Source organism: Lepidochelys olivacea (genome assembly GCF_965140295.1).
Source record: "Lepidochelys olivacea isolate rLepOli2 genome assembly, chromosome: 3".
NCBI classification, from domain to species: Eukaryota; Metazoa; Chordata; order Testudines; family Cheloniidae; genus Lepidochelys; species Lepidochelys olivacea.
This window is the reverse complement of record NC_140413.1, coordinates 133,946,381-133,960,677: the sequence shown is the minus strand read 5'-3', so window position 1 is coordinate 133,960,677 and position 14,297 is coordinate 133,946,381. Positions and strand designations below refer to the sequence as shown.

At 42.5% G+C, this 14,297-nt stretch overlaps 1 protein-coding gene across 2 annotated transcripts in view; it reads right to left on the bottom strand.

Annotated features, from left to right (window-relative positions):
* Positions 1 to 14,297, bottom strand: part of MAP3K21 (mitogen-activated protein kinase kinase kinase 21) — a 64,036-nt gene that overhangs the window by 14,669 nt on the left and 35,070 nt on the right. For both annotated transcript variants that reach the window (XM_084623500.1, XM_084623501.1), the window contains exons 3-5: positions 10,615 to 10,763; positions 9,608 to 9,783; positions 2,074 to 2,314 (exon numbers count right to left, since the gene is read on the bottom strand). In XM_084623500.1, the coding sequence (XP_084479626.1) occupies positions 2,074 to 2,314; positions 9,608 to 9,783; positions 10,615 to 10,763 (566 nt within the window). The remainder of the gene's footprint in view (positions 1 to 2,073; positions 2,315 to 9,607; positions 9,784 to 10,614; positions 10,764 to 14,297) is intronic.

Below are 14,297 nucleotides of genomic sequence, written 5' to 3'. Positions count from 1 at the left end.
TTGTTGTATTTTTTCAGCATTAACCATAATGAAATTTATATTTATGTAAGTGAATTCCATTAGATAAGATTTCTACTGTAACATAGAAAAATTCTAAGCCTACTGGTACAGTTATTGGTTTGAACTTCGAGTCATGCCAGTAGAATTTTACAGCTTCACTCTAACCATTTAATGGGCTTTTGGCAGTGATGTGAAATTAGTTTAGTGATTCAATGGGAGCTGAACTAAGAAATGTCAACATTACAAGCCACTCTGCAGCCCTGTTGGTGCTCAGTAGATTCAAAAAGCTAAACAGCTATTTTGTTTGGTTTCAGTGATCTTTATAGGTCACAGTTGAGACATATTGGCAGGGCATTGTGGTGAAGGCTATATTGGTGCTGGATGTGCTGTACCTATTACGGGAATAGTCTTAGGACTCTAGTCTCTAGGACTGTCCATCTGGCACCCTTACAAATACAGTACTTAATTCACACACAACATTAAAAAATGCAATCAATCAATGGCAGGATTCTACTATCACTAACAATGTCTTTCCACGCTTCCCACAGTCCTGTGAAGTCTACAGTGCCATCTAGTGACACCATTAGTACAATGCCATTAGTGAATAGATATTTTGCCATTAACTCCTGTAGAAACAACAACTTGAGAAACCAGCAAGATGATATGTCCATTGAGGGTTTAGGTGCCATGATGGTCACCTTTTGTCACACGCCCATGAAGCCTGAAAACAGACCCTGAAGTGACATCCCCTTTAGCTATTACCACATTTTTATGCACTACACACAGCATGCGCGCACACACCCCACACCAACTCTGCTCCCTTTTTCCCCGCTCACTGTGCTTACAAGTCAAACACTCTGAGATAAGTGTGGTCAACAAGGCAGCAGGTTAAGAAAATTAGTTATCTACAATACTGCCTTCAACCCAGTTGTCGCTTTTTCTTTTGCCTTCTACAAAACCTTCCATCAACTGCGTAGTTCCAGTACTTTTAAGTACTGAAATAAGTTTATGCCAACTGACCTTTCTGGAAGGAGGAGTGATTCAAATTTGTTTCCCACAATTTGGGAAAGATGATCACTGCTATATTTACAAGTTTTGGTAAAATTCATTAATTGAATAGGGTAGAAAAATAAGTTTTACCCACACCTCTCAACTGCAAACATGGCCTACATGTGCACCATATCTTTTAACTATAAAACCTGCTTTAAAGGATATTTCCTTACCGAATTAAATAACATTTTTTTAATTGGTGGGGGGGGAATGTATCAAGTGAAAACATGAAGTCCTCCTACATGGGTTATTTGCGGGATTTGAATTGTGGCCCTTCTCATCCCCACCACAGACCTCTGTTATTTACATGATGACACTTTGTTAATAGGTTATACAGCAACTGTTTGCTAGACAAAGCAGAATACTGAAGATCACAACTCCTGGGTTTTATTCCTGGCTCTGGGAGGAGAGTGTTGTCTAACTGTTAGAAACTGGATAGCTAAAGCACATACAACAGGCCTATTCATTCTGAGAGACAGGGTGACAGAGTGAATGAAACTTGGGTCTACTATATTAGAAACATGGGCTCTACTCCCAGGCTGGTATGGGGGACCTTCTTCTAACTCATTTGTAAAATCCAGGATGTGTGGTACTAAAATTTGATTGCTATGTAGGGTGGAGGTGGGCACTGGAGGCAGCGAAGGGACAGAAGTGCACAGAAATATAAACACTAGCTACTGGAGGTTAGGCCAGATCTCATGATCTGCTGGGCTCCAATTCAGTGTAGCTTCCTCTAGGATACAAAGTGTTTTTGGAGGGGAAGAGTCTCTCCCTCATCTTTATTCAACTGAAATGAGAAACATTTTGCAAAGTCTGGTACATTTGAGAGTTTGGATTTTATCCCTTAAAGGCCATTTAAAAGAAAAAAAAAATCAATCGCCATTGCATACACATTTTGGCATGCTGGTGGATTAGGCATCTTCAGGGTAACATACAATATCTAAATGTTTCAGACAGGGAACTTAAATCTGAATATTTAATTGTGAAAGGAAGATTTTGTACGAGAGGAGAAAAATTTCAAACCTGAAGGCAAACTAATTCTATGTCCATCTTTAAGTTTTAACCGGCTCCTTTTAAACTTTCCCTTCCTCTTCTTCACATTGGGCTTCTCTTGATTTAACTGGAATATCAAAATATTCAGCTCACGCTCCAGTACATCAATCTCACGTTCCACTAACTGCTGCTCACGCCGCTTTAGTAATTCTTCCTGAGATTTCTGCTGAAGAGCAGCCTTTGTCAGCTCTTCTTCGCGTGAACGCAGCTCCTGAGAATGAGATTTACATAGATATAGGTAAATCACAATACAATTCTGTTATTAGTCTATTTAAAACATAGCACTAAATTATATATCCTTAATGAATTTTCTTGATACACTGTGTACATGTAATAAAAATGCACATTATATTCACAGCTATTCAGGTATTCAAAAGCCAGCTCTTTCTGCAGGCAAGCAAGTATACAGAAATTTCTTTCAGGCATCTATTTGCAATCACAGTTTATTTAAGCTGGGGTAGCATTAGCACTATCATCAACACCACCATACGCTGGGACCCCAGCATTTACAATCATGCTGTTGGTGATCATGAAAAATGCTTGGACCAGAATATATCTTCCATTTAGGGCTTGTCTACACTGGCACTTTACAGTGCTGCAACTTTCTCGCTCAGGGGTGTGTAAAAACACCCCTCTGAGTGCTGCAAGCTTCAGCACTATAATGTGCCCGCGTAGACAGTGCACCAGCACTGGGAGCCACGCTCTCAGCACTGGGAGCTATTCCCCCTTGTGGAGGTGGTTTTTTTAGAGCACTGGGAGAGCTCCACCCCAGCGCTCTGCCACGACGACGACACAAGCCACGTTAAAGCGCTGCCGTTGCAGTGCTTTAACATTGCCAGTGAAGACATGCCCTAGACTGTAAGCTCTTTGGGAAAGTGGGTGTCTCTTATTCTGTGATTGTATAGTGCCTAGCACAAAGAGACCCTGTTCTCAGTTCACAACTAGGTGCTACCACAATAATACATAATAAATAAAACAAACTGATTACATTATTTGCAGCAGGCCCTTAACCAATCCCGTTTGACTAGGGAAGGGTTTTTTTTTGTCCTGTGAAATTCCCTGGAGCTTTTTCTCGGATGTAAACTGTTAGAAGCCAATTACTTCCTTTCTCCCACTTCCATTTCTCAGCAAAAACATTGGCAGGATGCCAAAATTAACTAAATATGAACATTTAACAGCGTTGGCCATGTAAGAAATTTGCACGGAGTTAGTTTTTGAATCCATTTCGCTAAACCAATGCAAACCCTGCGGGAGCACTCTTAATTTCAATTTAAGCTCAACTTGTTCCTAATTATCTTAAATTAAACTGAAATAAGCCACTCTTGAACCTAGAACATCCACACAGGGGTTTGCACCAGTTTAACAAAATCTGTTCAAATTCCCACCTTTGGTTAGATTGGTGCAAGCCCTAAAGCTTGACTGATGACACCAAAACAGCAGCACATTCTGCACTGGTAATGCCTACAAGCTGCTGGAGTGGAGGTAGTGAGACAGGAAGGGGAGAAGAAACCTAGGCAAAGCTCCTTCTCCCCACCCCCAGTCAGAGACATGGCCCCAGTGATCCATACCCCTCTATAGAAGCACTTGGCATAGTAAATGCCTGCCGCTCCTGTAGGTAGTGTAGGAAGGAGAGCTGGAATCAGCTCTCCCCACAACCACCCCAATTCCAGACCCAGATACTCAGGTCCCCTCAACCGCCATCCCAGGGGCGCTACGTGGGCCAGAGCTCCCACAACTCCCAGGGATGACTAGGTTGGGTTCTTTCACCCTCTGAGTTAACAGTCTTCTCCTGCCATATATTTAGTCCTGGAAAAGTCTGCACTGCAGTGCTAAAGGTTCAGGGTTCAAACCTTACTGGTGATGCACGTGGGGGTTGTTACAGAAACATACAAATTTCTTTTAAAGAAAAAAAGTGAAATCAAATTCTAGGAAATTACATTTTAAGAAAAACTAAGTTAAAACAACAAGTTGTAAAGTCAAGAACTTGAAAGGTAGATTTACAGTTGCCTGTCCAACCTGAATTTGGCCCCTTTATGCGGGTGTATGATCACATACTCTTCATTCCTCAAGACCCCTGCCTCATTCAGTGCACAGAATGGATGGACAAGGGGGCAGAATTAAGAATGCACGAGAAACCACAAAATTGGCATCTCCTAACTTGCAAGTACTTGGGGGGGGGGGGGGGAGTTGTACATGATACACATGGTTCAGCCATGCAACGGAAGACCCTGGCACCAACAATTTATGAATTCTGATGAGGAGAATGGTCTTCTGGTTAAGGCAACTGACAGGGATTTAGGAGATTGGGGTTCAGTTTCTGGCTCTGCTAAAAAGACTTCCTGCATAAGGCACTAATGAATGGCTTGTCCACCCTACCACTTTTGTTGGTATAACTTATGTTGCTCACGGGTGTGAAAAAATACACCCGAATGACATAAAAGTTACACCAACAGAAGTGCCGATGTGGACAGCGCTATGTCAGTGGGAGATCTTGTCCTGCTAACATAGCTACCGCTGCTCATGGAGGTGGTTTTAGTATGTAGATAGGTGAGCGGCTACACAAGCAATATTACAGTGGTGCAACTGCAGCAGTACATCTGTGCTGCTGTAAGCTTACTACTGTAGACATGGCCTTAGCCCCTTTGCTTCCTTTTTCCATCTGTAAAATGATGGAACTTCTCCCCCTCATTTTTGTCTGCTTTGTCTATTAACACTATGCAAGGTCAACTGGCTAATAACTGGATCACAGAAATTAATTTTAAATGGGGAATTGCCATCCAATGGGGGCATTTCTAGCAGGGTCCCACTCAGCATAATGCTCTTCAACATTTTTACCAGGAATGGTCTTACATTTTCTTTCAGATCATTGATCCAGTTTTTGTACTGTCTGCACACTTGAGGAGTGGAAAATAATGATAAGGACAGGTCAGTTTTACAGAATGATCTAGATCAGCATTTCTCAAATGCGGCCACAGCCTCGTGGGCTGTGATGGGGTGGGGGTGAGGGGCAAAATTCCCCCTACCTGTTGCTCCAGGATGCACCACCCTGTTGTGTTGATTGCTGGGGCCACCAGCAAGGGTTGGGCCTTGCCCCCCTCTGAAGACTGCTGGGACACAACACTGAAGGTGAGTTCCCCACCTTCCCAAGGGTGGCAGGGCTCAGGCTTTGGGCTTCAGCCCTGGGTTAGTGGGACAGCAGGCTCTGGTTGGGGGGCTTCAGGTTGCAGCCACACAGATTAGGGCTCCATCCGCCTGCCAAGAGGCTTCAGACTCCAGCCCCCTGCTGCCTCTCCTGACCACCCATCCAGGGCTTAATTTCTCCCCAGGCTTGCCAGTGCTACATAAGGCTACTGTGAAAAGTGATACTTGTATATTTGTTAATATCACTTTTCACAACAGACTTACTAGCTAGCAATAAATAAATTGCAATGATCTGAATGTGTATACATGCATATTTATTTGTTTTTCCTAAAGTATTTTAGGAAAAATTGTCAGCGCAGCCACCAGCAAGAGTTGGTGGCAGCAGTCTGAGGCCACCAAAAATTTTGTCCTGAGAACCGCAGATCTCTTGGTAAGCTGTGTTCACTTTAACACAGCTAAATGCAAAGTCACACACATCTAGGGACCAAGAACACAGGTCACACAGAGAATGTGGGGGATGTTATTCTGGGAAGTGGTGACTAAGAAAAGAACTTGGGTGACATGGTGGCTAACTCACTGAACATTCGCTCTCAGTGTGACACGGTGGTTAAAAGAACAAATTGTGATACTTGGATGTACAAGTAAGGGAACAAACCATAGAAGTAGGAAGGTGTTATTGCCATTGTATACAGCATAGCTGAGGCTATCACTGGGGCCATTAATAGAATAGAGTCCAGTCCTGGCACCCACACTTTAAAAAATGGAAACAGAAGCAGCAAACAGGGGAGTTTTAAAGGGCATAGTTGCAGACCCTGTGCTTGAAGGTAAAGGGACTTGGTGAGCAGTGTGTTTAGTTTGTCTGCTTTCCATGAAGGTTGTTTAGCTGAGCTATGGACTCCAGAGCAGGTCAACTGAAATAGGACTGTTTTCTTTGTGTCTCAGAGTGTGATAGGTGGCTAGGATCCACGGGTTTGAAGTCTTTGAGCAGATAATCTCTCCCCGACTGCAAAGGGGTGAAGCTGAGCAGTGAGGGCTTGTCTACATTACCCGCAGGATCGATGGGCAGCAATGATCCAGCAGGGGTCGATTTATCGCATCTAGTCTAGATGTAATAAAATTGACCGCTGAGCACTCTCCCATTGACTCCAGTACTCCACCGAGCAAGAGGCGCAGGCGGAGTCGACGGGGGAGCGTGAGCTGTCGACTCACCGCGGTGAGTAGATCTAAGTACGTCAACTTCAGCTATGTTATTCACGTAGCTGAAGTTGCATAACTTAGATTGATCCCCCTACCCTCTGTGTATTCCAGGCCTGAGTGTTAGTATAAAAGCCAGCTGTTAGGTGAACTTCTGAGCACGCAAACTGGGGAGTTCTGAGGGGAGTACGAGAGGCTGTCTTTATAGTGCAGTTTTACACTCAATACTGTGACGGCCAGAAATGGATCAGTGCTTGTGACCTGCAATGAATGTGCTTGGTTTTCTTTCCTGCCTGAACCTAGAAGAGACTTCCTGTGTATGAGGTACAAGTTGATGACTGGGCTAGAAGAAAAGATTGTTGGACCGGAAGAACAATTACAGATACTGCTCAGAGAGGCTGAGCAGTTCTTGGACAACCAGATTCAGGAAGCATCATCACTAGCACAGATTCAGGAAAGTCCTATGGCCTGAGTTATGCAGGAAGTCAAACCAGACGATCAATGGTCCTTTCTGTCCTTAGAATCTCTGTAAAAGGCTATTGACAAATTGGAAAGGGTTCAAGAGAAGAGCTACTGGAATGATTTGAGGTCCGTAAAATCTGCCTTATGACCGGGTCAATCTATTCCTTTATTCAAGAAAAGATAAGAAGCAATTTGATCAAAATATCTACTCCATATGGATCTGTATAAATAATGGATTGTAGACTGCTCACTAATTTAGCAGGCAAAGGGCAAAAGAAACTAGACAAATTCAAACTAGAAATGAGGTTGCTCTGGAGGAGACTCAAGCTAGCCAGCTAAGCTCAGACCCAGGTTGTTGGGTTGACTTGAGAACCCAAACAGCCACCTGACCTGCAATATCCACACTGCTATTTTTAGTGTGCTAGCTCAACTCGCTTCTGCTGCAGCGTAGACATACCCTATATACACCTTACTATTATTCTGTAATATAGTAGTAACGATTCTTCCTGGAGAAAGGAGGGGTAAAAACTAGAGCTCTTTTGTTTTGTCTTTACCATTTATATAGACTAGTGGTCCCCAAACTTTTCAGTGTCAGGGCCCCCACCTCCCCCCCAGCAGGGGCCAGGAGCAGGGCCGTGGCTCCGGGCGGGGAGGGTGGTGGGAGATGACAGAGACATGGCTGGGGCCGCAGCTGGGGGTGGCCAGGTGCAGGGCTGCAGCAGGGGCCAGGTGTGGAACCAGGGCCCGAGGCTGGTAGCGGGGCCGGTTGTCACTCCTTCCCCGCCCCCCGGGATGCTGGCCCAGGCCCATCCATGCCCCCGAACTTTCCTCCGTGGCCCCCCCAAAGGGAGTGCACCCCACATTTTGGGATCCTCTGATATAGACAGATATAGGCAAAAACAATGGTTTGTATTACTTTGGTTCCACCCCTCAATCCTGAACTGGAACATCCCTGCTATTACTGTATTGAGTCTTAGAGCAGCGGTTCTCAACCAGGGATCCAAGAAAATAAACCAGAGAGCAGGGCTGATATTAGACTTGCTGGGGCCCAGGACAGAAAGCTGGATCCCAAGCCCTACCGCACAGGGCTGAAGCTGGATCCCGAGCAACTTAGGTTCCCGGGGACCCCTGTGGCATGGGGCTCCGGGCAATTGCCCTGCTTCCTACCCCTAACATATGCCCTGTCTTTTACTCTACTAGATATGCAGAAAAACAGTAGTTGTGGCACAGGTGGGCCGTGGAGTTTTAATAGCATGTGGGGGGCGGGGGAAGACTTCAAAAAGAAATAGGTTGAGAACCCCTGCATTAAACTACAAACATCCCCATGATTCGTTGTACCATGTAGTAGTTCTGTAATGAAGAATATCCTCCATCAAGGACGGGGAGACTTTTTTTTTTTGAACTTGCAACCCACAATCAGGATTTTAATCCTTAACTACTTTCCCATTCCTCTGACTGTTGTTCCGAAGTGCTGGAAGGCACCATGTTCCCCTACGGGTACCAGCCACTACACTCTTTGCATGCCTTACAGATTTCCCTTCCGAACATAAATGTTCAAAAACAATTGTGGTCTAACTTTTTTTTATTGACAGGTTTCAGAGTAGCAGCAGTGTTAGTCTGTATCCACAAAAAGAACAGGAGTACTTGTGGCACCTTAGAGACTAACAAATTTATTTGAGCATAAGCTTTCGTGGGCTACAGCCCAGAAGTAGAACATCCCAACTATTAATGTATTGAGTCTGTAGCCCACGAAAGCTTATGCTCAAATAAATTTGTTAGTCTCTAAGGTGCCACAAGTACTCCTGTTTTTTTTTATTTAACATTTAAATGTATTCTTTAAAAAAACCTTACTCCTTCAGGGCCTGTGTGTTCCAAAAACTGATCTACTTTTTAGGACCAATGAATGCATAATCATTATCATTTTCACATGTCTGGTTGTGTCTTTCAAAAGTACAGAAAAATAACTGCATATAAACTGGAGTATTTTTGTTTGATTTGGTTTTGGTGGGGAGTAGAGGGCTTGTACCTCTCTAAAGACCCACTGCAGTCCTACTGCATGGGGTAAAATCGCTATAACTAACACCAGCAAGAAGTTAAGTCATGCTTAAATTTTCAGAGAGCTCTCTTTGACCATGTTGCATGCAAACTTCAAAAGAAAAGAACATTCATCAATACATAAGTATGCCACTGTTCCCTCTCCAGAATTATGTTCTTATACAGGTTTCAGAGTAGCAGCCATGTTAGTCTGTATCCACAAAAAGAACAGGAGTACTTGTGGCACCTTAGGGACTAAAATTTATTTGAGCATCTTATACAGTTACTTTATTTTTGAAATTAGGGGAAGAAGGGGCAAGTAGGAGTATTAGAAACTTGAGATGAATTGGGTGATAGTTAACAGGTCTTCAAACCTCTTCCAGAAGATTTACATATTTCAGTAATTATAATTTAGAATATGCGGGAGATAAAAATTTATGAAATTTAAGAAGGCGGCCACACCTTCCACCAAGGACAATTAAAACTCAAAATTAATCTGGAGTTTACTTATGAAAAAACTTAAGTCTGTCCCTACAATAAATTCACACTTCTAATATTTTGGAATACTACCAGGAATTTCAAATCCACCTACTTCTTTAAAAAATAGTAGCTCCTCAATTGCCCTATTCCCTTTTTAAAATTACTGCGTTTGCAGATAGAAAAATTCACTCACTTTTTCCTTGGTCCTTAGTTCACTGAATATCTGCTGAATTTCCAATTTCCAGTCATCTTGCATGGAGTGGAAAGATTCTTGAGGCATCTCAGTCATAACTGCCTCCTCAATGGCAGTAAGCTGTTCAAGAATTAAGGCAAACGATGGTCGGATATGAGGATCCTGCTCCCAGCATTCTAAAATTCATCAAAATCCCATCAGTTTCTCTATTGATAGAATCTTAGGGGGATTATTTACACAAGGCATGAATTTCAAAATATTTGTTATTTATATTTCAAAGTTCTAATGCTTATTCCCTGCCCATAGAATTGCCTAGTTTTATCATTGCTGGTATAGGGCATGCTTACCTACAGTACATCAAGGTTTTTAAAAGGTTATGAGAAGTCAGATTTTTCCAATATAACCTCTATTTTCAGGATGTGAAGCAGCAGAACTGCCAGAACAGAGTAGTTAAGCTTACTGAGCTACTCAAAAAATTCAAAGAACTCCATATGGACACTGTAGCATTAATGCACAGTTGTCAGGGTCCCTCAGTCTCTCTCTGGAGAAGGAGGGAGAAGCCCAACAGAACCTTTGGAAGTCAAAAAGCTATGAGGTAACAGCTAGCGATTTCCCCTCCCCGCAAGAGTTCAGTCATCTGGATTTTGTATTTTACCTCTTGTGCAGTCTATATTTGGTGGACATTGTAGCTAGTTAAGTATAAAAGAAAAGAAAAGAAAACAAACCAGAAGAATACAAAGAATACAGAAGAAATAATTCAACCACTGCTTAAGGTGATGCATCTTTAAAAACAATATGGTATATTGTAGTGTTGCATGGCTTACTCAAATGGGTTAAAAATGTCTTAGTACTAGATTGCCAAGAAAGGGAAAACCACTACTTCATACAGAGTTAGCACAGTACCAAATGAAGTGTTGGAGTTGTGTAATTATTATAAATCATAAGAAAAGCATAGATATTAAAACACATTTACTTCTAGGATAAGTAGAGAGAAGCAGCACAGGTACCTTTCATTAGTTTAGCAAATGGTTCAGGACAGGTGGATGGAATGGGCAAGGTAAGCTTATTGACAGCTACTCCATAAGCCACAGCAAGACCATCAATGCCACGGTAAGGAACTTCTCCCGTAAGCAGTTCCCACAGCAACACTCCGTAACTATAAAGCAAATTTTTAAATAGTTAAGTTTATCTTCTGAATACTGACACATGGTTTACTCAGGGACAAACAAGTCAGTACTCTGTCCAGTATGTAGTCCCACAGAGAGAGGATGGTCTCTCTCCACTATCATTTGTCAAAATCTTCAGGGGACTATTCCCCCTCACCTGTTATCCTCTCTCTGATAGCAATTAGTAAAGCTGGATATGCTGGTGAAATGGATGGGCTATTGTAACCGTACCCTACCTAAATCACTGTCACTTTGTTTTGTTGTTTTTTCTGGCAGCAAACAAAACTATTAAAAAAAGACTTTGGTTCCAGTCAATTTTTTAATCAGATGCCACCACCATGTAAACCTTGATGGAAAAGGAAGAGATAAAGCACAAAGAACAGATGAGAACTAAAAAGTTCTACTTCAAAACAATGAAGTATCAAACTGATCCCTGGACAATTTATCCCAATGGACACCATTTTGTTTTTTGAATTAAAAGCAGCTTAATTTGAGAACTGAAGTTTCTGCATGCCTACAGCATACTGCAGAATGAGCCCCCAACTTTTTTTTCCCTTTCATAAAATGTGCAACAGGATTGAGCCATTACATAATTTCATTTTGCCAGGCTGGGCAAGGGAAAATATTGCCTACTGTCAAAAGCAAGGAGGAAACATTTCCTAAAATTTAGGGGAAAAGTTCTCTCTTGATTGTGTGTCAGGTACCAATATACCTGTCATGGCTAACTAGATTAGCCAAAAGAAATTCTGATACAAACTCCACCCTAAAATTAAAATCATTTCACTCGCTTTACTTCTCCAACCTCCAGTAAATCTCTCTTGTATTGAGCATGTTTAATACTGGCTGGCCCATAGGCACTACCAGAGTAGAGTCCTATTGCATTAGGTACTGTACAGAGAAGTACATGGTCGCTGCCCTAACTAACAATCTAAAACAGGAGGAGGAGCTAACAATCTAAAACAGACAGGACAGACAAGTTGGGGAAAGAGCTATCACATACAAGCAGAGTGAACAATATGATGACCACAAATGTCGTGTTCGTTCCACAACTTTTTTTGGGGTGGCTTTACTTAAGAGAGGATAAGGTAAAGAGGCTCAAGTTGGTTCCTTATTTGTAGTTCCCAGTTCCTTATTCAAAGGCCAAAATTATTTAAAAATACATCAATGAAGGATTACATTTTTAGAAATTTCATCAAATTCATGTGACTGAATGCAATAAAAGTTTAAATTACTACCTACTTATTTATTAATTAAATAATCAAATATGGGATTTGGGTTTTGACTGGCTGGTACATGACAATATACCAGGTCACCCCAAGTGATATGTGCCTATGACTGTCAGATTGTTCTGAAGTAGCTGGGGCATGCTACCCTGACCTGAAGCTTCATTCCTGTGCAACATGCTGCCACATATCACACACCTCACTTTCATTTTTTTCCCCCATGGCCCTCGAATAAGGAATTGGGATTTGACTAGCTGTATGAGAAATGTGTCTCAGATCATCCCCAAGAGACATGTCCCCACAAACATCAGATTGTTCTGAAGGAGCTGGGACATGACACTTGCCAACCCAAATCTTTGATCCTTCGCAATATGCTGATTAATTCCAGACCTCCATCTCTCTTCCATATTATATATGGAATTTGAATAAGGAACTGAGTTTTGACCGGCCGTGTATGACAAAACAGGTTCCGAGTCACCTCAAGGGACACATCTTGGCAACTGTCAGACTGTTCTGAAAGGAGCTGTGATATGCTGGTCTCCGACCCAAAGCTTCGTTCCCCCACTCACTTCCATTTTGAATATGGAATTTGTATAAGGAGCCAGGGTTTGACAGGCAATATGATATTAAAAAAAAAAAAGTCTCACCTAAAGGTGGGTGAGATGTCTTTTAGTAGACCAACTTCTGTTGGCAAGAGAAGCTTTTGAGCTTACATAGAGCTCTTCCAGACCTGAGGAAGAGCTCTATGTAAGCTCAAAAGCTTCTCTCTTGCCAACAGAAGTTGGTCTACTAAAAGACATTATCTCACCCACCTTGTCTCTCTAATACCCTGGGACCAACATGGCTACAACAACACTGTATATCTCACCTCAAGTGACATTTCCCCACCACTGTTAAACTGTTCTAATGTAGCTGAGGCATGGAACTCCCTGAATTGAAACTTTTTCTTTGTGAAAAATTGTGACCCGTGTCACCATTCCTCCCTCCAACACACATATAGCCTTTACCAGGGCAAAAGCAGCAGCTAACGGGAATTTCAGAGGGTGAAGCTGTCGATTTGTTCATTCTCTGTGAGTGTTGTGTGGCTAGGCTGCGGACCCCTAACTTGGCCAGGTGAGACAGGTCTCTGCGTTTCATTAAGGGCCTTGTTGCCGGGACACTTGAGGCTTTGAACAGAACCAGCATTTGAAGTTTCTGCATAGCTATTCCTTCTAAGTTTGTGATGGAGGGAGCCGAGCAGTGAGGCTTAGCATATAAGACAACTGCCAGGTGAACAGGAGTGGCAAACTGGATCAGTTTTAGTGGGTACATAACCAGGGAGCCTGAGTCCAGTTTTAGGTTTGGCTATACATATAAGAACAGCCATACTGGGTCAGACCAAAAGGTCCACCTAGCCCAGTATATCGTCTTCCAACAGTGGCCAATACCAGGTCCTTTGGAGGGAATGAATAGACAGATCATCATCAAGTGATCCACCCCTGTCACCCATTCCCAGGTTCTGGCAAACAGAGGCTAGGGACACCATTCCTGCCCATCCTGGCTAATAGCCATTGATGGACCTATCTAGCTAGCTCCCTTTTGAACCCCGTAATAGTACTGGCCTTCACAACACCCTCTGGCAAGGAGTTCCAGAGGTTGACAATGTGTTGAGAGAAAAAAATACTTCCCTGTGTTTGTTTTAAGCCTGCTACCTATTAATTTCATTTGGTGGCCCCTTGTTCTTGTATTATGAGGTGGAGTAAATAACACTTCCTTATTTACTTTCTCCACACCAGTCATGATTTTATAGACCTCTATCATATCCCCCCTTAGGCACCTCTTCTCCAAGCTGAAAAGTCCCAGTCTTATTAATCTCTGCTCATACAGAAGCTGTTCTATACCCCTAATCATTTTTGTTGCCGTTTTCTGAACCTTTTCCAATTCCAATATATCTTTTTTGAAATGGGGAGACCATATCTGCACACAGTATTCAAGGTGTGGGCATACCATGGATTTATATAGAGGCTATATGATATTTTCTGTCTTATTATCTATCCCTTTCTTGACGATTCCCAACATTCTGTTCGCTTTTTTGACTGTCGCTGCACATCGGGTGGATGATTTCAGAGAATTATCCACAATGACTCCAAGATCTCTTTCTTGAATGCTAACAGTTAATTTAGACCCCATCATTGTATATGTATAGTTAGGATTATGTTTTGCATTTATCAACACTGAATTTCATCTGGCATTTTGTTGCCCAGTCACCCAGTTTTGAGAGATCCTTCTGTAGCTCTTCACAGTCTGCCTGGGACTTAACTA